We start from the raw sequence: 27784 nt of genomic DNA, 5'->3' as shown, positions 1-27784 counted from the left end.
CATAATATTCTAAAAAATTTTGTATTGTGCTTTTTTTGTAACTAGTAATTATAAAAACACTTTTAAAATGTATGGTCCTTAGTGTATAATAATAAAATTCTGTCCTAGTAATAAATTTAATAGGTGACAAGCTTTACACTAAGCAATAATCTGGTTTGTTTTCGCACAATAGCATAAGGTAGGAAGCCGATGATGGTGATTATGCAGATCACTAGTTTATTCAACAAACCCTAGCTTCACATATGTATTCCTAGCCAAATTATGTGGAATTCTTGGAAATGTACAAGTGCTATCCAAACTATTCAAAATTATTCCTTGCTCTGCTCCATTTTCATTTCATTCCCTGGCCCAGTTTCCCATTTACATACAATAAAGGAATCAGAATTTAATTTTTTTATTAGAAAATATGTACAAAAGATAAAAAAGTCAAGAGACATTGCACATATTCAGTATCTCTGTACAGAAGATCACAGTGAATGAAGTACTACAATCCACCAATCTTTTCATGATATAGTAGCAAACACAAAGTTTCAGCCAGATTTCACTGGTTTATATTTCAGGAAGGAAGTTTTACATACTCAAATTCTCCTTGTCCAACACCACCACATGATTCTGACTCCGTAGAAAACTATTACGTCCATTTTCAGCCTGCTATATGTTAGCAACTCACGTAATATAAATTACACTGAATTTTGGTCACAATAGCATTTTTATAGAGGACAGTACAGAACCACACAATTTCCAAACACTGACCAACCTGTTGCATTATTCATTGTAAATTTTGTTATATTGCAAAATTTACTTGCAGGGATACGCGGCATTTCATTTCCCAAATGGGATCTATATTTCCTTTAACAACTGTGTTGACAGTTTAGACATCCTCAGCCAAGGCAACATGCACTAAAATAAATAGATGCATAAAAAGCCAGACTGTTCTCTGTCCAGTTTTTGTGTAGTCAAAAATAAAGAAAAACTAAATTAGTCTTCACCCTCCATTATTACTAAATCTTTGCTTTTTAGTTCATTTATTAGGTTTTCATAAATACCATTAAGATTCATTTCTTCCAGGCCTGCAAATATTTTCTGAAAAGCAGCAACAACTCCATTCCTGTCTCGCAAAGTTTTTAACAACTGATAATGCTGCTCATCAACATTTTGAATATTATCATGGATTATGTTCTGTATGTCATTATCTATTAAGCCACATTTCCTCATAAGTGGTTTCCAGTAATCTGGCCCCAACGTGTCCTTTATTTGAAAATAAGTATCTTCCAATGCTGCAATGCAATAAAAATATATGTTAGATTTAAAAAAATGAACTTTACATGGTTCACATGCTTATATACTTATGCTGCAATTCAAGTTTACTGACCTACAGGACAAACTTCACGTTTTTCTTTTCATGGCTTTCTGCTGCATTGGCTGAACTTTTAATTTTCAAAAGGATGCATTCTTCCCTTTTTGAAAAAAAAAAGTATGAGCCAACCTCCCCCAGTTCAAGCCATTTAAAATAGGTTTTTGCCTAAAAGAAACAGCAAAATAATTTTTAAAAAGGCACTAATGGTATCTTTCCTACCCAGAGAGAAGACAAAGAAAGGGCTATTCAAATACCAAAACCCTTTATAGAACTTACAGGATTAACAGAACAATTTTCCCTCCAGATCTTAAAAGTGATGTTCCACTTCCATATTTATTTTCACATTGAGTTATTTGGAATTATATATTTCAGGTCAACAGGTTTGTCAAAATAAACTATATATGATTATTAAGATGAATTCTCACCGTAAATTGCAATTATAATTTGTAATCAATAGATGCTATAAAATAACTATTATACTTAGGAATGTGCAGCCATAAATTTGGCTAAGATTATCGCACAAGAGCAGCAGCTGTAGCACACATACAGATCGATATAACATTCCACAACACAGCAAAAATCAGAGAATGCTCTACTATGTGAGTGTACTGTTTCATCTCCACATACACAAAGCAGGATGCACAAGTTATTCGAGGCTGGTGTTCCATCTCATAGGGGGAAAAAAAAGAATGACTCCAGCCTCCTTGCCTTTCCTTCCTTCCATGTGTAGAATTCTTAGCATTCAGCCCTTATGTTAATTTCCACACCATCATCATCTTCAGGATCTGTTCTCTAAAAAGAGGCAAACTGAATACAAATTTCAGCTTCCTCATTTAGCTTCCCAACAACAATCTCCACTATTCTGGAAGATCCACCAGTCTTCTAAAAGAGCTTTTCAAGGGGAAGTATAGGAGAAAGAAAAAAAAATGCAACGATGAGAACATCCTATGAGCAGAGTTCTACATATGGCCTAGTTCCCCAACCTTTCTGGCTTTCTGGAAGAGTGATGGGGAGGGGGTGATTCTGCATGAGCCGCCAGCAAGTACGGGCAGCTCCATTTGTGCAAGTGACAAGCATGTGCATCCACCACTTCTGCAAATGGCAACAGGCACTTGCCCACCATTTCTGCAGCCTAATTGCGAACACTCACAGCCCAATATTGGGCTGCGATCCGAGGTTGGGGACCCGTGACTTATGAGAACTGAGAATCGAACCAGTATCACAAACAATTTTAAAAATATTGGATGGAATTAATACTTCAAGAATATTTCAAGAGAGAGACATTTAAGTATTCCCTTGCACTCAGAAAGGAAATCATTACATCACTCTTAATATGAAGTCCAATGAATGCATCATTTACATACTTGCTCAAGAGGCCTCTTTCTTTTGCTATTTATTTAATTTAGATTAATTTATCAGCAATTGAAAATGTAATTTAAATATGAATTGTTAACATTTTTTTTGCACTTGGGTTACAAATGTTCGATATGATTTATTGGATGATAACCTATAAAACAATTATTTGCACTACTCACCTTTCACAGGAGAACCTTTAATCCTTACTGCAGGTTTGTTAGATCTCCGTACCTGAAAAAGTTTTACAAAGGATGATCTACTTCTCTGTTGTAATGCAAAGTATTTTTAAAAAGCGTGCAATTTGACTCAACACAGCAAATTGGTTTTTTTAATAGATTAAACAGATAGTCAGAGTAACATAGTGAAATATTCAATGGATTCCAAAGTGCACTTGACAAATTTTAAGCAACCTTTCTCAGATTCTACTTAAACCTCTCACAAAGGATATGATTCAACGTAAGATGATTCCAATCTGTTTTTTGACAAACATTATACCCCATTTAAAAAAAGAGAGGAAAAAGTACAAATCATGTATAACGTGCTAAGTCGAAAGGAAACAGATCCCATCGTAGCGATGAGCTTCCAGACTAATAGGCTGTGGTCTAATTATCTGATATCCTGAAATTTTGCCAGCAACCGTGACTGGCATCTTCAGAAGTAAAGTGAGCTCATTTAGTTCCTGCTCAGCTGCCTGTGAGCTGAGAAGAAATACACTACACAGCAGATTACTTTGCCTCTAAAAATGCCAGACATGGTTGCTGGCAAAATGTCAGGATATTGATATGCCGCCTGGAAGCTCATCGCCACTACGTTGACACCGGCTGTAAAAGCCTGTATGAAAACCACACTATAGTTTACTGTTATTTGTTGACCAGATCTGTAAGTGGGAAACTACTACAGATAAACCTGTTCACTTTTAAGAAGGCTCTTCACCCTCTTTGCTTAATCGAAATTTTAATGGTGATTATCTCCCTGGAACCCAGTAAGAAAGTTTGTGCAATATGTTTCTTTATGAAGCTAATCCAAAATAGTATGCAAATCCCATGTCGTGAAAATAAATGCATCTCTCTAGGTAACCATGGAGGGAAAGCGTGTGAAGCAAGAATGTTCATCTAAAATGTTGGCATTCACAAGAAAGATACATTTCGGTTTGGAGAAGATGGATAGATTATATTCAGAATAAACATGGGACTAAAAAGTTCCATTTAGCTTACGAGTAAATTTTAGATTGTTATAGTTTATTATAATGGAAATTTTTCTTTTTTTAGTTTTATTTATATGGTATTATTATCCTTCTTAGTATTAGCATTGTTTAATAATTTGGATACTTTTAGTTTGCTTGTATTTATGTTATAGGGAGTTAAAGCATATTATGTATTTGGTTATTTATATAGTTGGTTGATGTTAGTTAGATTATGATTATTATATATTTGTAACCCTGTAATCAGCTCTGGGAAGTGGGGGAGGGGGAGGGGGGTTTAAGGGTGGGTTGGGGAGGGGATAATATTGTAATTTTTATAAAACTTTTCAATAAAAAAAATAAAAATAAATAAAATGTTGGCATTTTTTTCCTTGTGAAATAAAAGATGGTGTGAAATTAATTAGCATTCTGCTGGAGAATTCTGAAGGAATCCTTAATGGAAATTGCAGAAGATGCTAGGGCCGGTGCAATGCAACAGAATAGTTTTAAAATAATAACTATAAAAGAACATTCTACCAGGAATTTTTGGGCAGAGCCATACGATTTTTCCACTTAAGCTGTTTTGATACTTTGTTTCTAAAAGGAATATATCCATATTTGCTACAAACACTTGAATGCACAACAAGAATAACTCCACAAAACTTTCCTGTCCTCAATGAAATCATATTTGGGAGGGTGGTTTTTTTAACCTTTAAAGGTTGCAGTTACTTTATAAAGTCCACTTTAAGGGATAGAATGGCAAAAAGGCAGATAATAAAGAGGCGGGTATCAAGGTCAGAAGTGTTTTAACTATGAATCTCAAAACCATGTTTCATATGGCTTCTCTAAGTCCATTTTCATTATGACTACATCAGGGGTAGGCAACCTCGGCTCTTTTATGACTCATGGACTTCAACTCCCAGAATTCCTGAGTCAGTAGAGCCGAGGTTGCCTACCCCTGGACTACATAGAACAGACATGTCAAACTCGCGACATCATGTGACGTCGCACAACGTATCAGAGCTTTTTCTCCATTGCCAGCAAAGGGGTGGGCACGGTTTTGGGATAACGCATCCGACCCGCGGGCAGGCAATTTAACACCCCTGACATAGAATAACAATGGCCAAGCACAATTATGGAGGCAAAAGTTTGGGTTAAAGCACAGAGCGGCAAGGAAGGGGAAAAATTACAGGTCAAAAGTATGAAGAATGCAAATGTTGTTACTAATATCACAGTTCTCCTAAAGAGAAACATGGAAATTGACTTTGAGAATTGCTAGAGGCAAAATATTTGGTGGCCATTTTGAGGCCAGAATACCTCAGGAAATATTTCTTCCCATAAAATTGTTCAGGACCTGTCAAAACTGATCTTAAGTTATGATATTGGCACATGGGTTTGGATTTCCTTTGTGAAATCCAGTCAGCATAGCAGATAAAAGCAAAAAACAATAAATAGCTTTTTTACTGCTTAACGTCTGCCTGTATTGAGTTATCTCCAGCCATGGAAACACAGCCATTTCCTAGTGTGGCAAATGGCTTTGAAAGACAAAAGCATCTAAATCCTTCAACATCTATTGTTAGAACCCTATTATTTAAGTAGGTCCTTTTACTATACATTACTGTATTCCGCCCTCTGCTGCTATTTCAAAGTACTGCAAGTATCATTGGTATTTTTAGATGAAATTCTACCTGTTATGTTATAATGATCTTTCTATAACCTGTCTTGTATATTTTTATGGCTGTACAAAACTTCAAGGGGTTGCCTTCCTTCAGTGAATAACTATGTGAACCATCATTTTTAATCTGCTTTAAAAAGCCACACTTCTCTGCTGGCGACTAAAATTAGAAGTAATGCTGCTACTTTGCCTCATTTCCAAGGCTTCATCCAGCACTTTCAGTAGCCAAAAGAGGCTTGTCCACATGTGCTGCTTATACAGAGAAGCTTCTTCAGGCCATCTGTCAGAAGAGACCATGAAGCATCACAAACCACTTTTTTCTGTGGCACATAATGTTTTTTCAAAACAAAGCAGAGTTGCCTCACACAGGCCTAATATATTCATAAAAGGTCGCACTGTAAATAAACACATACTATTTCAAACTGTTCCGCTACAGCAGAACTCACAGAGCAGTAGCAATTATTAATTATCTAGCAATTTTCTACTGAAAAATACCTACATCATTTCTTCCACTGGACTGGCCATTGGAACAAACAACCTCACGTAACAATGAAACAGATGGCCTATCTGGAAGGACAGAGTCTTGTTCTCTATTGCCCATCTCCAAATTCTCTCTTTCAGTAGTTTCAGACAGTCTGTCCTCAGAAGCACCAGCAGCAGCAGCAGCAGCAGCTTCAGTTGTAGAGTTTACATTCTCATTGCCAGGTATCTGCAAAAGAAAGATACTGCTGCATTTGCTGGGTTTTCAACCACCCCATTTGCTCACAGACAGAGATCCCCGTCTGCTCAAGGTCTCCGTTCGGATAAAAGGTGTTTGAGCATCTAGGGACACTTGGAAACGCAGCGAATCACTGCGTTTTGAATAGCCCCATAGGCGCTGAAACACATTTTAACCAAATGGAGACCTGACAGAGATGGGAAGCTCCGTGTGACTGCCAATGGGGAACTTCAGAAACAGAGCATTCCTCTCTTGTTTCTCAAGCGCCCCGCTGACAGTCACACAGAGCTTCCCATCTCTGTCAGGTCTCCGTTCAGATAAAGTATTTCAGCGGCAGTGGCTTGGGTTTCTCCACTTCGTTTGAGTGGAAGAAAGCGGAGGCGCAGAACAGGATTGCTCTCAATAAGGCTGGCGAGCAGCGTACCCATGTTTTCTTGAGCAATCCTGCTCTGCGCCTTCGGTTTCTTCCTTTCAGACAGAGCAGAGAAACTCAAACGGCTGCCACCGCTTGAGTTAAAAAGACAATAAGGAGAAGAGAGGTCAGGATTTGGGCTACTGGCTGATCAGGCAAGGAGTAGGTTGGGCGGGCTGAGTGGCTGGTTGGGGAGGGGAGATTGTGGCTGTTTGGGTGGCTGCCACTGCCGCTACCAGCAGCATGGACACAGGTGCAAGGAGACTCGCCCCACAATGGCTCCCTGCTCAGTTGAAGGTTTCATTCCTACCCTCAAACTAAGGCCGGCACACGCGAGTGAGCAGCGCATCCGGGCCATGGACGGCATTGGTTCCTGCGCCCGGCCAACTCCGATTCCACGCTTTGCCCCATAGGCAAGCAAACGAAGCAAAAACTTCCCATCAGAATGGAAGCTTCTGGGGGCCATGTTCTCTTTTGAACTCGCACAATATTACAGCACCCAGGAGCTTCCATTGTCAGCGCAAAAAGCATTAAGCCAACTCTCCTTCAAAGGGAAAGAAACCACGGCAGAGAGGATTTTTGCAGGGTGAGTCAGTCCAGCACGGCAGGAAGGGAGGGGGAAGCATGATCTTAGTGGGTCAGAGAGGCCTAGGGGGTCTGCTCCATCACTAGGCCCTCCATGTCCTTTCCCACCCTGGGATACCTCATGTGCACTTAACAAACCGTGCATTCGCCCAGGCATTCAATTAGCGAATGTGTGGGCGAAAGCAGAGAGTGATCTCGTTCACTCCCGTGAATTTTCGAGTTACGAATGGAATGGACAGGCTCCGTTACATTCATAACTCAAGGACTACCTGTATTTTTCTTTTCTTATTTAGTTCTGTTTTTAATGTTTAATAAATCATTGTAATGGTTTTTTAATGGTAACTATTGTTTTATCAGATTGTTGCATCCCACCGAGACTCGCATTTTATGAGATGAACTGCCATATAAGTTTGATTAATTAATAATTAAATAATGCAATTACAGTAAAAATATAGTTGCTCTAACCCAGGGGTAGGCAACCCGCGGCTCCGGAGCCACATGCGGCTCTTTCAGCCGTCTCCTGCGGCTCCCAGTCCTCTGCCATGTGCAGTCCAAAAAAAAAAAAAGTGGGACTAAAAAAGTTCAACCAATCAATTCAAATATGCAGGGTAGGTGCATATCTTGCCTTGGCTCCACTTTTCAGTCAAACCCTGTTCTGCGCATGCGCGCATGTATGCACATGCACACACATTTTTTGCGGCTCCGAGTTTTTCCTTTTGTGAGGGAAACAGTTCCAAGTGGCTCTTTCACTGTTTCAGGTTGCTGACCCCTGCTCTAACCTGAACATCAACCGAGCATCTAAGAATCACCACAGACCTGCTAAAAACAGGGCCATTTTGATTACTGCAGAAAATCAGTGAGGAAAGCATCAGTGCTTCCATGGGTTATGATGTTCCAAGACAGAGGGACAGCCACAGAGAACGCTGGCCTACATATCCTTCAATCTTTACTCTTTGCAGAGGCGGGGTCCTAAGCAACTGCTTCCTGCCCAAATGCACAGGCGAGGCAGATTTCACTTGGAGCAGACTGATCCTAAGATAATATGGAGCTAGGTCACGTAGGATTTTATCAATGCTAAACCAGCACTTTGTTTTGAGCTTGGAATCTCTAACTGGTTAGCCAATGTAGTGACTGTAGAATTGGTGTTGTGACAGCAGCAGCATTCGATTGCCAATGTACTGGTTATCCCCATGTGGCATTAAAAATTAGTTTGAAAGGAGAAAACACTGGTGTGGCACCAAGAATGCTAGAGGTCCATCTGGTGTTAGAAGCACACTTGTTGAAAGTGCAGCTTGCAGTGAAGGAGAAAAACAAGGCTGTTTTTCTCAAGTACATCATTAATTGGCATTGATTGTTATAAATGAAAATAAATCTCTTGATGACTTCTCAGTAACTATTCAGACTATCAGTTTTACACAACTAAAAACGGAGACAAAAGCTGGCTAGGTTGCTTTCTTGTGAACTTCTCGTCATTTTGACTGGATAGAAGCAAACTAAGAACACTAGTTATATTCCCTTAAAAAATTAAGTACAGGATTGCTTACCAAATAGTCTGTGGATTCTTCTTTTTCTAGGGAGAAGGGTATAGAAAAAATATATATACATTAGTATACAGGTAGTTCTCACTTAACATTCAGTTGTTCAGGAACTATTTGGTTACAATGGTACTGAACAAGGGAAATGTATAACCAGTCCTCATAGTTGCAGATGTCACAGCATTCCTCCAACCACGTGATTGCCATTTGTGACCTTCACGGCCAGTTTCTAACAAAGTCAATGGGAAAGCTGGCAGGATGTCACTAATGGCGATCACATGACAATTGAATACTGCATCCTGATGGGATTCACCTAATAAAGGTCACTAAGACTACTCTCATAAGTTGGAGTGGGCCCATGATGTTGTGTCTTATGACTGTGTTGCTTAGCGATAGAATTCCTGGTACCAATTACCCTCGGTAAGTGAGCAATATCTGTATCAGATCTTTGTACAGGGAAAAATTACAAGATTCCATTGCTAACTAAAGGATCAATAAAGATTCCTTTCATTATAGCAGTTTTGTTAATAACACTCAGGGCTTTTTGTCATAGAACGCTCAGAACGGAGTTCCAGCACCTTTTTTGGATGGAACCTTGTAGGGTAGGCAAGGTGGGTTGTATGACATGTGTGAGTTCCGGCACCTTTTTCTTTTACAAAAAAAGCACTGATAACACTGGTCTTCTATTTAAATGTATAGCTAACTAATCATTAGTGTACTTCTTCCTTTGAAATTTCTGATGAAGATTGCAACCTTACACAATAGGCCACGGGTTGGCACAAAGTACGCTAATGTGTAAAAGGAAATAAGTGAGCTTTGTCCCATGGGTGAGGATACTTTAAAAGAGTTTTACTTCATGTTAATATATTTATCCTAGTAATTAAGCTTTGAAACAATTAAGCATTTCTCCAATTGGCTTAGTAGGTTGTATGAATCCACTTATTATGTCTTACATGCTATGATTTATATTTTAGTGCAATCTGAACATCCAGCCAATTGATACTTATTCAACCAGCCTTAGTTAAGCAATCTATAGCTAAATATAACATGCAGATCCAACTCACAAATTAGCACACACTGTTTCCTGCTTTGGGTCTCTCAACTTTTCTGTACTTTGGTTCATTTAATATTAGATAGCAAGTTACTTCATATTTAGCGAATCATCAGGAAATTACCTTTCTTCATTACAGAATTGGATTTTTTCCATTTATATATCAGAACGAAGAGCACCAGCACAAATGCAACACCAATAAAGATGTAAAGCCATGTAAATGAGGAATCTGAAGTTTCTAAAAGACAGAACAGGAAGCCTTTAAAAATTTTTAGATAATGAGACTTTTATGCATATGCATTTACAACATGCCAAAAATGGAGGTTAGATTTACAGTTCATGGTACACCTGTATGAACCCTGACATTACATTTTGAAGACTGTGTATGGCTAAGCACGTTGCATGCACCCAATACATTCTTGTTTATTCAGTGAAACATAATTTGGCAAATTATAATTTAGCATAATGAGCAAATCCAGGCAACTGCTTTAGGGAACAAAATTAGCCAGTGCTTTAGAGAAACTAATAAATTATCCTCCAATAATAAAAATGGCTTTCATTTCTGGAATGCAGGGACTAGTCTCTGTCACTTCTCCCAAGATTTTGTTTCAGGGCAAAGGAAGAGAATGCATGCCTGTCCATACACATGCCCACATCCATACAGAAGATAATCTGTTGCCCTCCAAATGATTTGACTACAATTCCCATAATTTTTTGCTGTTGCTCATATTAAGGATGATTGGAGTTTTAACTCCAAAAAGAAATCAGTTTCCTTACTCCAAACAGGCAAAACAGTACTAATGTTCTAATTCTGGGAAAGAAAAATATTCTAGTTATATACTCTTTTCATGTACCAGATTAAGAAGTCTCTCAGCCTGGTATTTTTCCCCCCAAAATAGACTACAGGTAGTCTTTGGGTTATGACCCTAATTTGGACTGGAATTTTCATTAGTAAAGAAGTCCTTAAGTGAAACATCGACCATGTTTAATGACATCTGTCCAGGCTGCAGTGGTTAGGCTAGGATTGCACACTGGTTAGGTGAGGACCTCACATCATTCCTGTCCTGTGTGAACTGCCTCTCCTTCAGCACGGACAACTGCAAAACAAAATCACTTGAAGCTGGTTTCTGCAGCTTCCCCATTGTTTGAGTTATAATGCAATGCTAAACTATCATTAAAATAAAAATACAGGTAGTACTCGACTTACGACAGTTTGGTCTATGATCACCTGAAGTTACGATATTAACCTGCATGTGGTAGTCCGCATTTTGTATCTGTTGTAGCATTGCAGCGTTCCACAATCACCTGTCCTTCAGGACACCTAGAAATTAGGTTTTTTTTAAAAAAAAAGGTAGATTGTTTATTAAAGATGGCATATCTATCTTTTGAATGAAAAATAACAAAGCTGCCTCGGGGTTTTGAAAAGTCTCAGTCAGCTCTGGAGTAAGAACCCATCAAGGTGTTTGTTCTTCTACAATCTAGCATGTAAAAATATAAATACTTATCCAGTTCAGCTTTGTTTACAAAATGGGATACATTTTGCAGACAATCTTGAGAACTGAGGGGCTGAAATATGACGAATTTTATAGAAATTGATAGAGTTCTTTTTTTTTTAACAAAAGCTTAACTTCCTTATTTTAGGATAAAACGGTATCCTAATTATGCCCATTGTAAATCACAGGACTGACTGCTGGAGTTTGATGAGGAAGAATAACAGATTTAGTGGACTTTTCCACAAAATAATTTAAGAGGCCTGTCCAGCAAACCTTACCCAACTGAGAATGGGACTTTGGTAAAAATTAGGAATGTTCATTTAACAAAACTGCCTCCAATGGCAAAAATACCACAAATGGAATGATGAAAAGGGTAACACTACTAAAGTCATGCTGATCTAGTTACAGAAATGTTATTTCTCCTATCTACAATTACAATGTTTTATACAAATCAGGAATGGCAATGTTTGAGATCTAGAAATCTGGCAATGTTTGAGATCTGGACCAATTCAGTGGCAGCATCTTCGAGAAATTAATAATAATAATAATAAATAAATAAATAAATAAATAATAATAATAATAATAATAATAATAATAATAATAATAATAATAATAATAATAATAATAATAATAATAAAGTTGGAAGGGACCTTGGAGGTCATCTAGTCCAACCCCCTGCTCAGGCAGGAAACCTTATACCATTTCAGGCAAATGGCTGTCCAGTCTCTTCTTAAAAACCAACTTCATACAAGATGTAGGCCCAAATTTTTGTTGTCTATTTTTAAGGGTAGAAATACGAAAAGACAGACTCTGAATGGCAAAGTACCCCCCACTTCCATCAATTATGGGCCCCAAATAAATGTTCAGTCTTATTTTTAGGGCTTGAGGAGGGTAATCCTGTTAAGCACTACCCAAATTTGGCCATTTAAACTAAATTTCAGCCACATATTTTCAGAGGGGCTTCCTGCAGCTCAGAAATTGCCTGCCCTATATAAATGTTGAAACCTGCTCTTTAGCTTTGTTGTGACTCTTTGTAACACTCAGAAGTCTCCCTCTCCCCCCAAAATAATAGACCAATACTACAGTCTTCCAAAGGAGCTAGAATCAGAACTGAACAAATCTATGTTCTGAAAAGAAAAAAAAACTCCTTTGATTTGCAATCGTTTAAATATGTGTGTGTGTGTGTGTGTGTAAATATCTAACATATGAGATCTAGAAATGAAGGGGACAATTTTATGAATCTTTATTAACTTTCCATAACATATAAGTGTAATCCTTATTTTTTCTGTCTTCTGAACTTCTATTTGTCCCTTCTAAATACACGTGCAAAGACTTGTGACCAAAAGCTGTAGACCGCCAGCAATTTGGTGTGTTGATTAAGCAAGGCAGGAAAGTACAGTCTTACTAAAAACAAAACAAAACCAATAACAAGGAGAAGTGAAACAGAATGTAGGAAATTCATCACAAAAGAGTATAACCCCTACTGTGCTGGAACCATGAATTCCAAAATTTTGGGCCTTGATGACTAGGAATTCTCTGGACTGTAGTCCTTGCACATCTAAATGCTACATTTTCAGACTGCTGCATTAGATCGAGAGTCCCCAACTACTGTTAAATCTGCAGCAAAAGCAGATTTTGTGGAATGTGTCAGGACTGCATATGCGAAAGTGAATACTGCAACTAAGATAGCCAATAGTTTTTAAATATGCCATTCCAGCCATATTATCCAGTTCTGACATCACAAGGGCCAATTTTATATGTTATTTACATGCAAGTGTGTAGTTCTATACATATGTTGTATATAGTATGTTTAAATGTGTTATGTATGTGTACACTTTGAGAGCAAGCAACTAAATTTCATTTTTAATGTGCGTCATTGTGCCCATAGTAAAAAATGTCAATAAAGGTTATCTATCTATCTAACAAGGGACGCGGTGGTTCAGTGGGTTAGGACGCTGAGCTTGTCGATCAGAAGGTCGGCAGTTTGGCGGGTTGAATCCCGAGTGCCATGTAACAGAGTGAGCGCCTGTTACTCGTCCCAGCTTCTGCCAACCTAGCAGTTCGAAAACATGTAAAAATGCAAGTAGAAAAACAGGGAACACTACGGTGGGAAGGTAACAGCGTTCCGTTTTTCACCAACTGTTCGATTATTCTTTATATTGTTTATGCTATTCTTTTAAATCTGAGTTACAAAGATGGGAACTGAGTTGGCTTCACTTATTAGCTCAGCAAAATGAATGAATGGCTATAATGACATATAAATATCACCTTAGCTTAAATGCAATAAATCTATTGCGAGTATTTATACATGTGCAACGTAGTCTGTCATAAAAGGGAATTGCACCATAAGTATACTAATGTACATACCGCTTCTTGCATTTCACACATTCCTCACAGCCTTCAGGACAAAAATAGCCATCATTGCAGTGGCATTCAGTGTTCTTCTTCCTGGTGCAAGGTGTTATCATTCTGTAACCTGAAACAGAATTTCATTTCATTAAATTTATATGCCGCCCTTCTCCCTGAGGACTCAGGGTGGCTCACAACAATAAAAATTAAAAAACATAGAGTAAAAAATTTCAAAGAGAATTAAACAATAAATGCAAAATTACAAAACAATTTAACCCAATAAAAAGCCTAATTAAAAATCGTAGTCAGTCCAGGCCCGCTTGTTGGAACAACCACATCTTCAGGTCACGGCAGAAGGACCGAAGGTCAGGGGCCATCCGCAGCTCCGGAGGCAACTCATTCCAGAGGGTCGGTGCACCCACAGTGAAGGCTCTCCCCTAGCTTACCAACATGGACAATGTTTACACACTTCTCTTTATCAAACTCTAAAGGAGATATTAAAAATGAAACAAAATAGAAAAGGACAAAGATCCCTAAGGGGTAGATAAACGGGTTGCAGGAGTACTTTGGGGCAGGGAAAAATGAAGTTTCAGGCAGTGGGCAACTAAGCCCTCAGGTTCCTAAACACAGTCCTCAGTCTAGAATCATAGATGGAAGAGGTCATTTAGGTCACCCAATTAATGCAGGAATCCAAATTAATATCTAACTTCTGCTTGAATATATCCAAGTAAAGGCAAGTGGCTACCTCTCTGGGTGATTGGCTTAATTACGGCTTAATTTCAGAAGCCCTGTGCAAATAGATGAATTCACACTTTCCTTAAAAGCAAGCTGTCTCCATTACAACTGCCCAACAGGCAAGGAAGAAAGGGTTGGGAGACAGAAGCCTATGAAAAATAAAGTTTATTGCTGAGACCAGGTGACTTTGGACCAAAAAAGTACCCAACCTAAACCTTACTCAGTTTAAACAAAGTTAGAGATGAGGAGGTGATTGTGGTAAAAGGCCAGCAAAATTCTATGACATGTAATGCACTATAAGACTGTGGCAGAATGTTACAATCTGACGCTGAAAAGTAGCACAATTCAGGAACAATATCCAAAGTGTACCGTACCAGGTTTGCATTCATCACATGGTAAGCAGTTAAGTAGACCATTGTCATGTTCAGTATAGTTTTCTCCATCTGTGCAAGATTTACATATTCCCTGTGTATGTGGAGAAGTGCAGTATTCCTCAACACGTGTACCTATGATATGAGATAGCAAATGAAAGTTAGTGTTCAAATAAATGTAGTTATACCACCAACTGTTTTCCAACTACATGTTACAAGACTGCCAACTAATGAAGAACTTTCACAATGGAACCATGAGATTAATATCTGAATATGGATTAATTACCGATTGATAAATTACCTCTGTTCTGCTGTTTAAGTCTTGTGTAATTAAGCAGCCAAGCAGAGCCAACAAAATCATTCACATTTGTGGTCAAAATCACCCAACAAGTACAAAAGCATATAAAATACAGATTTCTCTCTGTTCCCTATAAGGCAGGAGTCTTCAAACTTGGCCCTTTTATGGCTTGTTGACTTCAACTCCCAGAATTCCTCAGCCAGACATGCTGGCTGAGGAATTCTGGGAGTTGAAGTCCACAAGCCATAAAAGGGCCAAGTTTGAAGACCCCTGCTATTAGGGATGAACACAACTGAACACAGCAAATGATTTTTCATCCCCCAAATAATGTTTTGCCTGAATCAGGATATCCACAAAGGTTCTTACAACAATTATATTGGCACTGTTGGCAGAGGAGGCAGGGCATGAGGGCAATACCCCTAAATAGTAGAAATGAGAACTCCAAATTAAGTTTGATAAATAAGCATTAAAAATAAATTAATAAAATCCATTTTATTAGTCTTGCATGAGATGTATGATATGAATGCATTTTCACCCAGGGTCATCATAATCTCACTAGATTTGTGTTTTAAGAACTCTTTAACTGCTTTGCCTTTGCTGATTCTGGCCCCTGACACACATTGGAATTCAACCATACAATTGATCAGCAGCAAATTATATCTTGATGCCTTCACTAAAGGACATCACAAAGTCTTACTGGAAGCACAATGATGACTATGATCCATGCCCTATTAAAGCAATGGGGATGGCCAGGTTCCAATGCTAACCTTTGGCCATGTACTATTGCTAGATGCTGTTGCGCAGTCAAGCTTACAAAATCATTCAGAAGAAGCAAGAATAAACCATCTTGTCAGCAAGGAAGTTTTGGCAAATTGGAATACAACTGCTTCTTTTGTAACAAATGGTATTTGCCGATTCCAATCAACTGTTTTTGTCTCTTTTGCAAAGCTGACATTGCTACTAACAAAACACCAATCAACCTAAAAACAGTTTTCCAAGATAAAGCCAGAACTTTATTTAAACTAGATGCAGAACATATCAAAAGAGCTTTATTGATAAAATATTTAATAAAGCTATCATTCTATAAAGAAGATTTAGATTTTAGATTTAGGTTTTAGATGAGTACCAGATTTTTTACACCAGTATTCTAAAGCAGCAGCTCCCAAACTTTCTGCCTACACAGACCGGCGGCAGAGAGTGGGGGGATAGACACACAACCTAGATTCTGCACTTGCACAAATAAAGCTCCACTGCTGCTTCCACGGCCCCATTCCCAACAGGCCGTGGTTCACTATAGACCCCTGTTCTATAGAGATTAAACTGTCTAAAATGATTTGGTGGAACACCCATGAAGCCTCTTTGAGAATTTATGCTGTGAATCATTAATAGATGCAGGAAACTGCCTTACAGAATGGCTGTCTATCTAAAAGGCTAAGGGTGGGAAGTAGAGCCTCTTCTTAGGAGAAAAGGTGGTATAAAATGTAAAGGTAAAGGTAAAGTTTCCCCCGCACATTCGTGCTAGTCATTTCCAACTCTAGGGGCCGGTGCTCATCTCCGTTTCAAAGCCGAAGAGGCAGCACTTGTCCGAGGACGTCTCCGTGGTCATGTGGCCGGCATGACTAGACGCCAAAGGCACACGGAATGCTGTTACCTTCCCACCATAGTGGTCCCTATTTTTCTACTTGCATTTTTACGTGCTTTAGAACTGCTAGGTAGGCAGAAGCTGGGACGAGTAACAGGCGGTCACTCCACTACACGGCACTCGGGATTCGACCCGCCAAACTGCCGACCTTCTGATCAACAAGCTCAGCGTCCTAACCCACTGAGCCACCGCGTTCCTGGTATAAAATGAAGTAGTTGTAAAAAATATATGCAAAAGTCTATGTGACTTCCAGGTACCTTCTATCTCTTTTAAAATGAATCTAATTTTGTCATAGGAACTATTTCTAGCAAATGGGCAAACTGTTATTTCACTGAGGAAGCACAACCAGTTTCAGATGTACACAACAGGAAAAAAGATGCTGTAAGTAGCAAGATAATGGTTAAGACATGGCAAAGGGACAATGTTAAGAGAAGAAAATTCCATTCAAATGTCATAGTTGTCATATCTCAAGCAACTGGTCAAAAAGCAAATAAAAATGGACAGGTCAGGCTGTGTGTATTTTCATTAAGTTCACAAGCACTAGATTACCTAATTTAAAAATAAAATCAATTGTAGAAGGGATGTAAATGAAACTTATCCCTTCCATTGTTTGATACAATTTTCCTTCAGTTTGCCTTTAATTCCAGAATCAATTTAATTGATTCCAGAATCAATTCCAGGCTTCAGACCAGAATACAAGGATGCCCATCTCTCCCTATTCTTTATTTGTTCCTTAAAATGATTGCCCATTTTCATTTTTTTAAAGGATCAGGTGACAGCACTGAGTGATCTTGGACAATCTTTAAAACAAAAAAAAAAGAAGTAGCAGCAGCTAAACAAGATCAGGTTAGAACTTGAATGAGAATACGCCAGAACCTCAGATAACTAAATGCTAGCCTTGAAAGTCAAAGAATGCTTCAGAAAGTGGTAATGGCAAACAATTTCCACATTATTGCAAAGAAAACATTAATATATCCATGTAATACCCATCCAGAGTGTTCTATTCATGGGAATCTTTTTCTTTAGTATGTCCTACAAAGTGGAACTACAATTTTCAGAATTCATAGCTGGTTGGCAATATTGGACACTGCACAGGAACAAATAGAGGTAGTCCTCGACTTACAACAGTTCATTTAGTGACTGTTCAAATTTACAACGGCACTGAAAAAAGTGACTTACAACCATTTTTCACACTCGTGATCGTTGCAGCATCCTCATGATTACGTGATCAAAATTCAAATACTTGGCAACTGACTCATATTTATGATGGTTGCAGTGCCCCTGGGTCATGTGATCCTCTTTTGTGACCTTCTGACATGCAGTTAATGGGGAAGCTAGATTCATTTAACAACCGTGTTATTATCTTATCGACTGAAATGATTCACTTAACAACTGAGGTAAGAATAAAACTCATTTAACAAATGTCTCACTTAACAACAGAAATTTTGGGCTCAATTATGGTTGTGAGTTGAGGACTACCTGTACAGAATGGCCCAAAATGACAAAGGATTTCTTAGTGATAACGGGATTCAAAGATGTTTCCTATTGACACTAATTGTTTTACAGTAGCTTGTGTGTTATTTCAAAAAAGACAGCACCAATTTCTTTCAGTGGAATATAAAATCATATTATCATCATATTATGACATATTATGACTTACCTGCAGGACAAAGTTTGCAACAAATCCCAGAATAAAACATTTCTCCAGGATCACAGGAGTTTTGCCGTGATGGAGATTCAACCTAGGGGGTTTGGAAAGAAAGAAGTTCCTAGTCATTGCGCTTTTCCAGAAATATTATTTTGTCTTAATCAGAGATGCATGGGCCTGTTTGATGCATGCTCAGAGTGAAACCATTGTTCTGCAAAGCTGTCAAGATAAACTAAATTCAAATTCTACCATCAAAAGAAAATAAATTGTGATCTTTGCACTCCAGAACAAGTGCAGGGCGGAGGGAGGATAGGGATTACGGTATATACTCCTTCTCGTGGAATGAGTATAATATGCTATGGATATAATATGAGTAATTTGTCCATTTATAAGTTGTTACAGGCTCAGAATAAAATACAGTACAATTTCCTTCACTTTGGTAATGGAGCTGACCTACCTCTGCTAAGGTCTTCTTCCTCACTCTCTACAATTCTTTGCCCCACATTGGACAACTAGATGTTTTTGGGAAGCTCACATGAACAAGGAGTGCAAATTATTATCTTCCACCACTGCTTCCTACCATCTAATTTTTAAGGAATGCTGCCTATTATAACAGTGAAGAAAGAGTAGAAAGTCTATGAATCAAGCAGCTTTTGGAGTTTTTCATGGCTTCTAGATGAAACAAGAGGAACTACAAAAGCCGCTTCACAAATCAAAACTCTTCCAAAAGCTTCAAAATAAATATAAAAACCATAATGGCTATATTACTCGATGAGGAAAAAAATATTTTTTTTGAAACACATGTGGCAGTTAGAGTAACCTGACACCAATACCTACAACTGGATAAAACACCAAGTGAACAATATTCATTTTGATGCTGATCCTAATGATTGAAAAAAAGCTAACCTAATCTAATATTTGAACTGTCTTCTCTCTTTCTATCTCCTACTTTTTACAGCATTTTGTCCGATGAGTATTGCTGGAGAACTTAAAATCTTGAGTATCTCTGGCATTTTGATTGGTCCCTAATAAAGAGGTTACCCCAATTCAAATATTCAACCAATGATGATTCAGCCAAGATCTGGGGAATTATATATCTATATACTACTAACATTCTCCTATCTTTTTGTCTGTTTGTAACCTTCAGTTAGCCCAAACGGTGCATCATTGTGCAAAGCGTTTTGAATCAAGGTACCTCAATTCTGCTAACTTAAGAGATGTGTATAAAATCTGGGAGTCTTTACTTCTGTGTAATTGAAATTTCAAGGATCTTCACACCAGTGGTATTTGCAAAATTGTAGCCACTGCCAGCAGCATCTCGCTCACATGATTGTAACTTCCAATATTCTCTGCCAGTTTCCCACAAGTAAAGTCAGTGGGGAAGCTGGCAGGAAGTCGGAAGTTGTTCATGCTTCCACTGCTTTTTTGCCGGCACACAGTCATTCTGTTTCTCTGTTTAGGTAAGGAAGTGCATCTGAAAGGATGAACCAACAGGTCACGGTTTGTCTAGTTAACAATATAAAGTTGGAACTCTCAAATTGCTTACACAGGAAAGCATCTGGATAACTGTTAAAGTAGAATAGTAAAGGTAAAGGTTCCCCCACAGGTGCGTGCTAGTCGTTTCCGACTCTAAGGGCCGGTGCTCATCTCCGTTTCAAAGCCAAAGAGCCAGCACTTCTCCGAGGATGTCTCCATGGTCATGCGGCCGGCATGACTAGATGCCAAAGGCGCACGGAACGCTGTTACCTTCCCACCGTAGTGGTCCCTATTTTTCTACTTGCATTTTTTACGTGCTTTCGAACTGCTAGGTTGGCAGAATAAAGTAGAATACCTAACTTTAAATGTAAGTATATGGCAACAGATGGAAACTGGAATGAATCATAGCATCAAGTAATACAGGGCTGGCAGTTCCAGTGAACAAAGAGATGAGGCCAATTCATATTTGCAAAGGAACATTACATGGTGTCAGAATAATGCCAGTCAAAGCATACATTACTGAAATAAGTCAATGGAACATATTTCCCTATAGTGCATCAGAGGTTGAAATATATAAAAATCAGAAAGCAGTTTGAGATCATTATTTTAATCAAGAAAAGCTGACATAGAAAATTGAACCTTATATTTCTTTCATAACTAACAGAATGTCTGGTAAAATGAATAATTTCACTCAATACTCTGAAAGAAAATGTTATTATATGGTTATTCTCCACAGAGAGGGCCTCCTCAGGGTGCCACCGATCAGAGAATGTTGATTGGTGGCCCCCAGGGGGAGGTCCTTCTCTGTGGGCGCCCCGGAGCTATGGAATCGGTTGCCGGTTGAGCTCCGGATGGCGCCCAACCTTCGCTCCTTCCGTCGCGATCTGAAGATACTCTTATTTGAACAAGCCGGCCTGGCCTGATGGGGGATGGGTTGGGTTTTTATGGTCATTTTTAATATCTGTATTTACTGTTTTTAGTCGGGCATATGTTTAATTTTCTTTTAACTTTTGTATTTTTGTATTTTTTATATATCTGCCCTGTTCACCGTCCTGAGTCCTTCGGGAGAAGGGCGGTATATAAATAAAATTATAAATAAATAAATAAATAAATAAGATCCCTTCAAATCAAAATAAAATGGTACAGTATGTCAGAGAGAGAAGATTCCATTACCTTGTTGAGTCACTTTTCTATTATTTAGATTTTTTTCCCTTGGGCTAAAAAAGGCAACTACTGAATCTGCTAACTTAAATTTTAATCCCACTATCTCCTTCTACTCGTATATAAAGGTCAAACTTCAGTTAGGCATACTTTATGAATAACCTTTGATCTATCATGAGTAGCACATGGATAAACAATAAGCATTAATTTATATTTACCAAGTGTAACATATTTTAAAACAATTACATAAATAAATCAAAATAACAGAAAACAAATTCAACTTTGTTTTAAAACTCTGAGGCTTAATTAGAACCAATAAAATAAGCTAACAACAATCATAAACTTCCTCAAACTCCAAGTTACTTGCTGTTATACTGCAATAGTGAGAAGAGAAACACTATTTCTAAAGATTGAAGGTGTTAAGCAGCTGTTAGTGGTAACTACTCTTATTCAGAAGTAACTCCCAATCTAGTCATAGCATTGCACTCTAAATCTTAATTGGTCCACATCAAGTATAATGCAAAGAAACTGATTTGCATGTTCATGACATCCTTTCTTTCTTCCTTAGTTAGCATTGGCAGTCTATGAATTTTTTCCTGATACCTAGCATTTGACCATTAGATCTTGAAGTACAAAATTAGGAATCTATTATTTATTTATTTATTGCCTTTTTTTATCCCACTCCTCTCATTGAGAAGGATCTAAGAATTTAAAGCTGAAGAGTAGCAGGAGAACCTTCCTGGGAGTGGAATGGGACAACCTGCCGCAGGACAATTCAACAATTTAATTATTTAAAATAATTTCAATTTTGTCCTTTCTTTTGTATCCTTTCCTGCAATGATTCTATTCCACCATTTCTTTGATATTAGTATAACTGTTGTCCTGTAGCAAGTTGACCAGGGCAAGCCAGTTTCATATTTCAAATGTTGTCTATTTCATTTTATTGTTTTGTCGTATAAAGTTTATGGATCCTTTGCATATATTTAATAAATAAAAAGCTTTATTTATAAATTAGCTGAATTAACCTATCGTGATAAGCAAATATAGCCAGTGAGTCTGATTTTTCAATCTCAGCTTTTTCAAACATAAGTAAAGGTAAAGGTAAAGGTTCCCCCGCACATGCGTGCTAGTCGTTTTCCAACTCTAGGGGCCGGTGCTCATCTCCGTTTCAAAGCCGAAGAGCCAGCGCTTGTCCGAGGACATCTCCGTGGTCATGTGGCCGGCATGACTAGACGCCAAAGGTGCACGGAACACTGTTACCTTCCCACCTTAGTGGTCCCTATTTTTCTACTTGCATTTTTAGGTGCTTTCGAACTGCTAGGTTGGCAGAAGCTGGGACGAGTAACAGGCGCTCACTCTGTTACGTGGCACTCGGGATTCGATCCGCCAAACTGCCAACCATCTAATCGACAAGCTCAGCGTCCTAACCCACTAAAGCCACCACGTCCCTTTTTTCAAACATAGAAAAGTGTTTACTGTGCGTATATGTGTGTAGGTGCTTTTCCCTCTTGTGTTCTCCCCCAACATTTCTGTCTCTGCCATCTCCAACTATAGGCCTTTTCTCAGACTGTGCAAGCAGGCACGTTAATGAACTCATATGAAACCAACAGAAATTTTTACAGCCCTTCTTTCCCAGATAACAACACTACTGTAATTCTAGCTCCCTAAATTCTTTGACTCCTCTTCCAAGTCCTTGAGCTCTCTTCAGATGAGGGATGGCACAGGATCCATCTCTTAGCCATGAAACCCATACCAAGGAAGCAAGGGTTTTCATATTTGGAAAACTGTGCAAATATTAAACAAGCATTCAGTTACACTGGTTTTGTTCATAAGGCAAAAATCATTATATTGTGAAATGCAAATTTTAGCTAAAAATTAATATGAATGGCCTGTAACACCACCTTAATTCTATGGTTTTTTTTTTCTTTTTGGAAAAAAGTTAGGTATTTATATTATTTAGTTCATATATATCTCACAGGAATTTAACATGATCCAGGCTGGATCAAAGATCCAGACAAAAGTGGTTTTAGGCATCAGATTAATGTGTTTATAGAGCTGCAGATTTATTTTTTGTTATTCTTAGCCTGGGCTATCTATATATTGTAATTTTTTGGCTGTTTTTATTGATCTTGGATTATGCATGCCACCAGAATTCACTGTATTGTAACAACAATATCTGCCTATCCTAGGCCTTGGGAAGGACTCAAAAGATGGATAAAAATGCCAAAACCAGTCTAAACATCTGGCTAACTGTGCGACTTAATACAAACTGATAAATCCTAGGCACAAAACACGCCAGATTTAATTGTGGTTAAAAAGAAGGAAGTGTGGAGAATTGATGTGGCAATACCAGGAGAGTAGAATAGATGACAAAAAATTGGGGAACTTCGGAAGCATCTAGGTCCAAAAATCAAAAATGAAGGATTATGGCATAAACTGGCAGTGGTGGTCCCAGTGATTACTGACAGTGCCATGCCCAAAAGCCTTGAATGGCACTTAGAAAATCTGCTTATTGAAAATATCTGTCATTTACAAAAGGCCACACTGCTTGGATCTGTACATATATCACACCAATACATTAGATTCCCTACATTCTATGGGAAGAAGTGAATGTGAATGAAAACCAACACTAGCTAAGAAATCACTAGCTTTGATTTCACATGTTGTGCATATAATAATTTGTAATATGTATATTACAAGGATTGGTAATTATCAATTAGTTACTAGTTGTAATGGAGTAGTAGTGCACCATATAAATGCTTCACATTGCTCTTCAGTATAGAACTTTTACATTTCACACATATACAGAAGTTTTCCCTCTCCTGATCATGCTCTTCACTCTCTCCTCTTAAAAAAACCTTTGCAGAGTAAGCCTCTGACTCCCATCATCTTGAATTAGCTCACAGAATTAAGAAAATATAAAATATAGAACTATATTTGTACTTGGTAAAATTGTGAGCACTATTAAGTAAACATTCAAACTGGTCTTTGAACTCTGAAACTAGTAGAAGAAACATATGCATGCTATTTAAACTCAGCTGTGTTTAAAAGTGCTAAAATTCAAAGTTGATGAGGAGCTCAGTGGAAAATGAAAGTTTGTTCACCATTTTGTAAATTTCGATTTGTCTTAGTAAAATTCCCAAACTTTTAATCTGCACAGTGTTTTCAGAATTTAGTTTCCCATATGAAAGCGTACAATAGTTTGCTTTTTAGAAGCATGGCCCTCAAATTGGAAGATTAATTTTCTAGCATGAGAAGATGGGATTCTTTCCAAAACAGTCTTTCAACCATAGAAATGCAAAACGGTAGTTTTTATCTAGTGCAAAAACCAAAGATTTAAGCATTGCTGATATAAAACACATTTGTGCTTTTTGCCTATTAAAGAACTGCAATATTCTAGGTAACTATTGCATTTTGTTTTGTAAGAGAACAGCATTTATGCATTCTCTGTAGTTCAGAGCAAAACCTGAAATCTTATCAGGATTGAGCCTAATCCAATCAAGTCCACTGCATTCTACTTTAAACTTCCACTCAATATAGATTCTTTAAAATCAAAATGTTTTTCCTTGCTCTTTTTTAAAATCCCAAATCCTTTCTAATTTTTATTGAATTTTTTTTACAGGATAAAAACAATACAAATTTAAAGAAAAAAGCAAAGTGATAAATAAGAAAGAAAGAACAGGGGCAGAAAAGAAGGGGGGGAAAGGGGGAGGAGATCTAAAGGAGTAACTTCCAAACTTCTTTACAGCGTGTACAAAGAAAGGTATTTCTGTTTTAACTCCTCAGGATCATGGCTCCCTTCTTACCATATTCCATTCTGTTTTTCAGCAAACAGTTAAAAAAAAGGTTAAAATCCAAAACCCCGAAGAGAACTCATACTTTCCTCTAAAACTTTCTGAGTAGTGCATTTAATTTTGTGAAAAGCACTGTCTAGCTATAAACACTGATTTACAAGAAATGTGAATCACCTCGCAAATGTACTTCCTCATTACTTCTACGGGAGTTCCTTCACTCTCCATCCTGAGCCTGTGCACAATGCCAGTTTACCGATGTGCTTTAGCTATGCTCTGACAACAAACTAGAGTTCTAAAACACTTGCAGGGCATCAGGCTGGGGAAACTAAAGTGCTAGATTAGAGGGGGCAGCACATTCCATCTTATTTTTAAATGAAACCTTTATAGACACCTCTAAATGAAAATGCAGGAGTTAGGTTGTCCATCATACAGCTGGTTTGCTTAGTGCAGGGGTCTTCAAACTTGGCTAAGGAATTCTGGGAGTTGAAGTCCACAAGTCATAAAAGGGCCAGGTTTGAAGACACCCCCCCCCCGGCTTAGTGCATGGCATAAACTCAGCCAACTGCGGTTTATTCAATAAACCAGAGCATATCACTAGGGCAGGGGTAGGCAACCTCGGCTCTTTTATGACTCATGGACTTCAACTCCCAGAATTCCTGAGCCAGCTTGGCTGGCTCAGGAATTCTGGGAGTTGAAGTCCATGAGTCATAAAAGAGCCGAGGTTGCCTACCCCTGCACTAGGGAGTAACATAAACTGTGGAACGGACCCGAAATGTCTTAAACCCAGGATGTCCTTTTTTACGTCACAAGTCATGAATAACAGTAAGTCTTCTCAGTGCAGATATGAACTATTTTTTTAAAAAAAAATGGCTGGAGGAGCCGAACGGAAACCAAAGTTGAGAAAAGGGTAGGATTGGCTTCGCCCCACCGCTGCTACCAAAAAGGAGCACCAAAACCTGCGAAACCTGTTACAACCAGATGCGGGGCTCGGCCACGCCCCTCGAGTCTCAGCTCAGTCTCAATATTTTTTTTTATTTAGCTTTTTAAATCTCGTCCATCTTGAGGTCTGCGCAGCGACACAATGTTACCGGCAGCTAAACAGTTACCTATACAAAGTAGCCAAAAAATAAAAAAATAAAATAAAAAAAATTACGGGAGTGGCAATATCCGGGGTCGACCGGCCGGGTGTCACAACTCCTTGAATTTCCTTTCTAACACGACAGCACAAAAAAAAGCAAAAAAAGCAAAAAAGCCCGCAAAGTTGACACTCCCAACGTCCAAAAGGTCGCAATCCAGGAGAGAGAAGCCTCCCGCGCCGCCCTTTTTTTTTCCCCTGGCAGCCCTTCTCCACCCTGGTGATCTTCAGGATGGGGGGGGTTGGGGGGGAGGTGCAGGACTCCAACTTCCATCGGGAAGAGGCGAGCCAAACTTTTGGCGGACTTTCCTCGGACGGGCTTCTCCCTAACCCTTCCGCCACTCCGCGACACGAGAGCCGGCCGCTGCTTCAAGCCCAACAAGGATCGCGCGGTGGAATCGATGGAGATCGCACACCGCGCGGGCCCCCGTTCCTTAGGAATCCTCCTCCTCCTCCTCTTCGATCCCCGACGGCCGAGCTCAAGCAGCCCGGAGCTTTTTTTCCCCGCCTTATTTTGTTCCTCGGCTTACCTTCGGGAGCGACGTCAAGGCGGCCAAGCACGCCACCATCACTCCCGCCACCGCCATTTCAAGGGGCGCCGCTATCACCTCCGCTCTTCTTTAACGCGGCGGGGGGGAAGTCTTGTGACGGGCTAGCTTCTTAACTCTCCACCCCTTGGGCGCCTACTAGGCGTCACCGGGAATTCCCGCTCGTGAGAAGTCGCAGCAAGCCCGGAAGTTGTTAACCGGGTCTTCTCTAACGGCAAGGGAGCGCAGCCCTGCCACATCTGCAGCTTCCGCGGGGCCACCTAGCAAAAGAGGAGGGGTTTTTGTTGTTGTTGTTGTTGTTTTGGGGGGAGTTGTTGTTGTTGGGGGTAAAACTTTTGACTCCTCCCACTGAAGGAATCAGAAAGCGGCTCTCCTCCAGTGCCCACTAAAGAAGCCACGCCTACCTCCAGATTTAACACGTGCCATTGATTGCTTTGCGGAAGGTTACGGGACCTGAGCTCCTTTTTCGCTTCAAGAAAGGCGGAAACGGTTTCTCACTGCCCGCTTTTTTAATTCGACCGTCAAGTTTAACAGTTTACAATCCCAGGATTCTGTGACGGTCTCTCATCCAGCTACTGAGCCTAAATCTGCGAACTTTTTGACTTTGGCCGCTAAACGTCGATCCGGATTTGGTGGCACAGCATCACCATCATCATCCAGGTGTTGATGTTGTTCCCTGATGAGACTCTTCTTAGTTAGCTCCCCCCCCTTTGCCCCTTTCTGTTCGAATGACCGTCTAATCCAATTTCTCTTGCCCCATTATCTTTAGACTTAGAATTCTGTGTGTGCGTGCGTGTGCGTGTTTATTTGTTTGTTCCCGGGTCTTCAAATCATTGTTGATTGCTGATAACTACATGGACAAGTCCTGACAAGTCCCTACAGTTTTCTTGGCAAGATTTCAAAAGTGGTTTACCATTGCCTGTTTCTTAGGGCTGAAAGAGAGTGACTGGCCCAAGGTGGCTTTGTGTCTAAGGTAGGGCTAGAACTCATGGTTTCCTGGTTTCTAGCCTGGTGCCTTAAGCATTACACCAAATGAACTCCTTTAGGCTCAGTCTAAGGGCAAGGAAAAAATGTGGCCGATATGGACTAACTGGTAGAGAATAAGCTTCAAAGAATACCATGTGGGAAGTCAGCCCTCCAATGAAATAAATATTAAAAGGGCAGAAAAATATATTTCCTCAAAGGATCTGAAAGAGGCAGAAAAGCATGCCCAGTTTTCTTAATAGCCCCAAGTCTCCCTCCCCCAAGCAGAAACCAGCTCTGTA

At 39.1% G+C, this 27784-nt stretch overlaps 1 protein-coding gene across 6 annotated transcripts; it reads right to left on the bottom strand.

Annotated features, from left to right (window-relative positions):
- Positions 1-378: 378 nt before the first annotated feature.
- On the bottom strand, positions 379-26759 carry LOC308659121 (tumor necrosis factor receptor superfamily member 6-like). Of its 6 annotated transcripts, XR_014024452.1 has the most exons (12): positions 26502-26759; positions 18418-18499; positions 14821-14952; positions 13730-13838; positions 11117-11190; positions 9994-10107; positions 8828-8853; positions 6068-6277; positions 2893-2944; positions 1985-2248; positions 1373-1457; positions 1152-1277 (listed from the first exon to the last, which is right to left on the bottom strand). XR_014024452.1 is itself a non-coding variant. In XM_081312533.1 (10 exons), exons 1-10 carry the CDS (start codon positions 26556-26558, stop codon positions 979-981), a joined length of 1155 nt encoding a protein of 384 aa, XP_081168659.1. In that variant the 5' UTR covers positions 26559-26757; the 3' UTR covers positions 379-978. The 6 variants fall into 6 exon arrangements, 3 of the variants coding, with proteins under 3 accessions (XP_081168659.1, XP_081168660.1, XP_081168661.1); XR_014024450.1 differs by having other exon boundaries at positions 1071-1522; XR_014024451.1 differs by having other exon boundaries at positions 1373-2248.
- Between the last annotated feature and the right edge of the window lie 1025 nt (positions 26760-27784).

Source organism: Vipera berus (assembly GCF_964194415.1).
Source record: "Vipera berus genome assembly, chromosome: 1".
Taxonomy (NCBI): Eukaryota; Metazoa; Chordata; class Lepidosauria; order Squamata; family Viperidae; genus Vipera; species Vipera berus.
The sequence above is the reverse complement of the archived record's forward strand: the minus strand, read 5'-3'. Positions and strand labels throughout refer to the sequence as shown.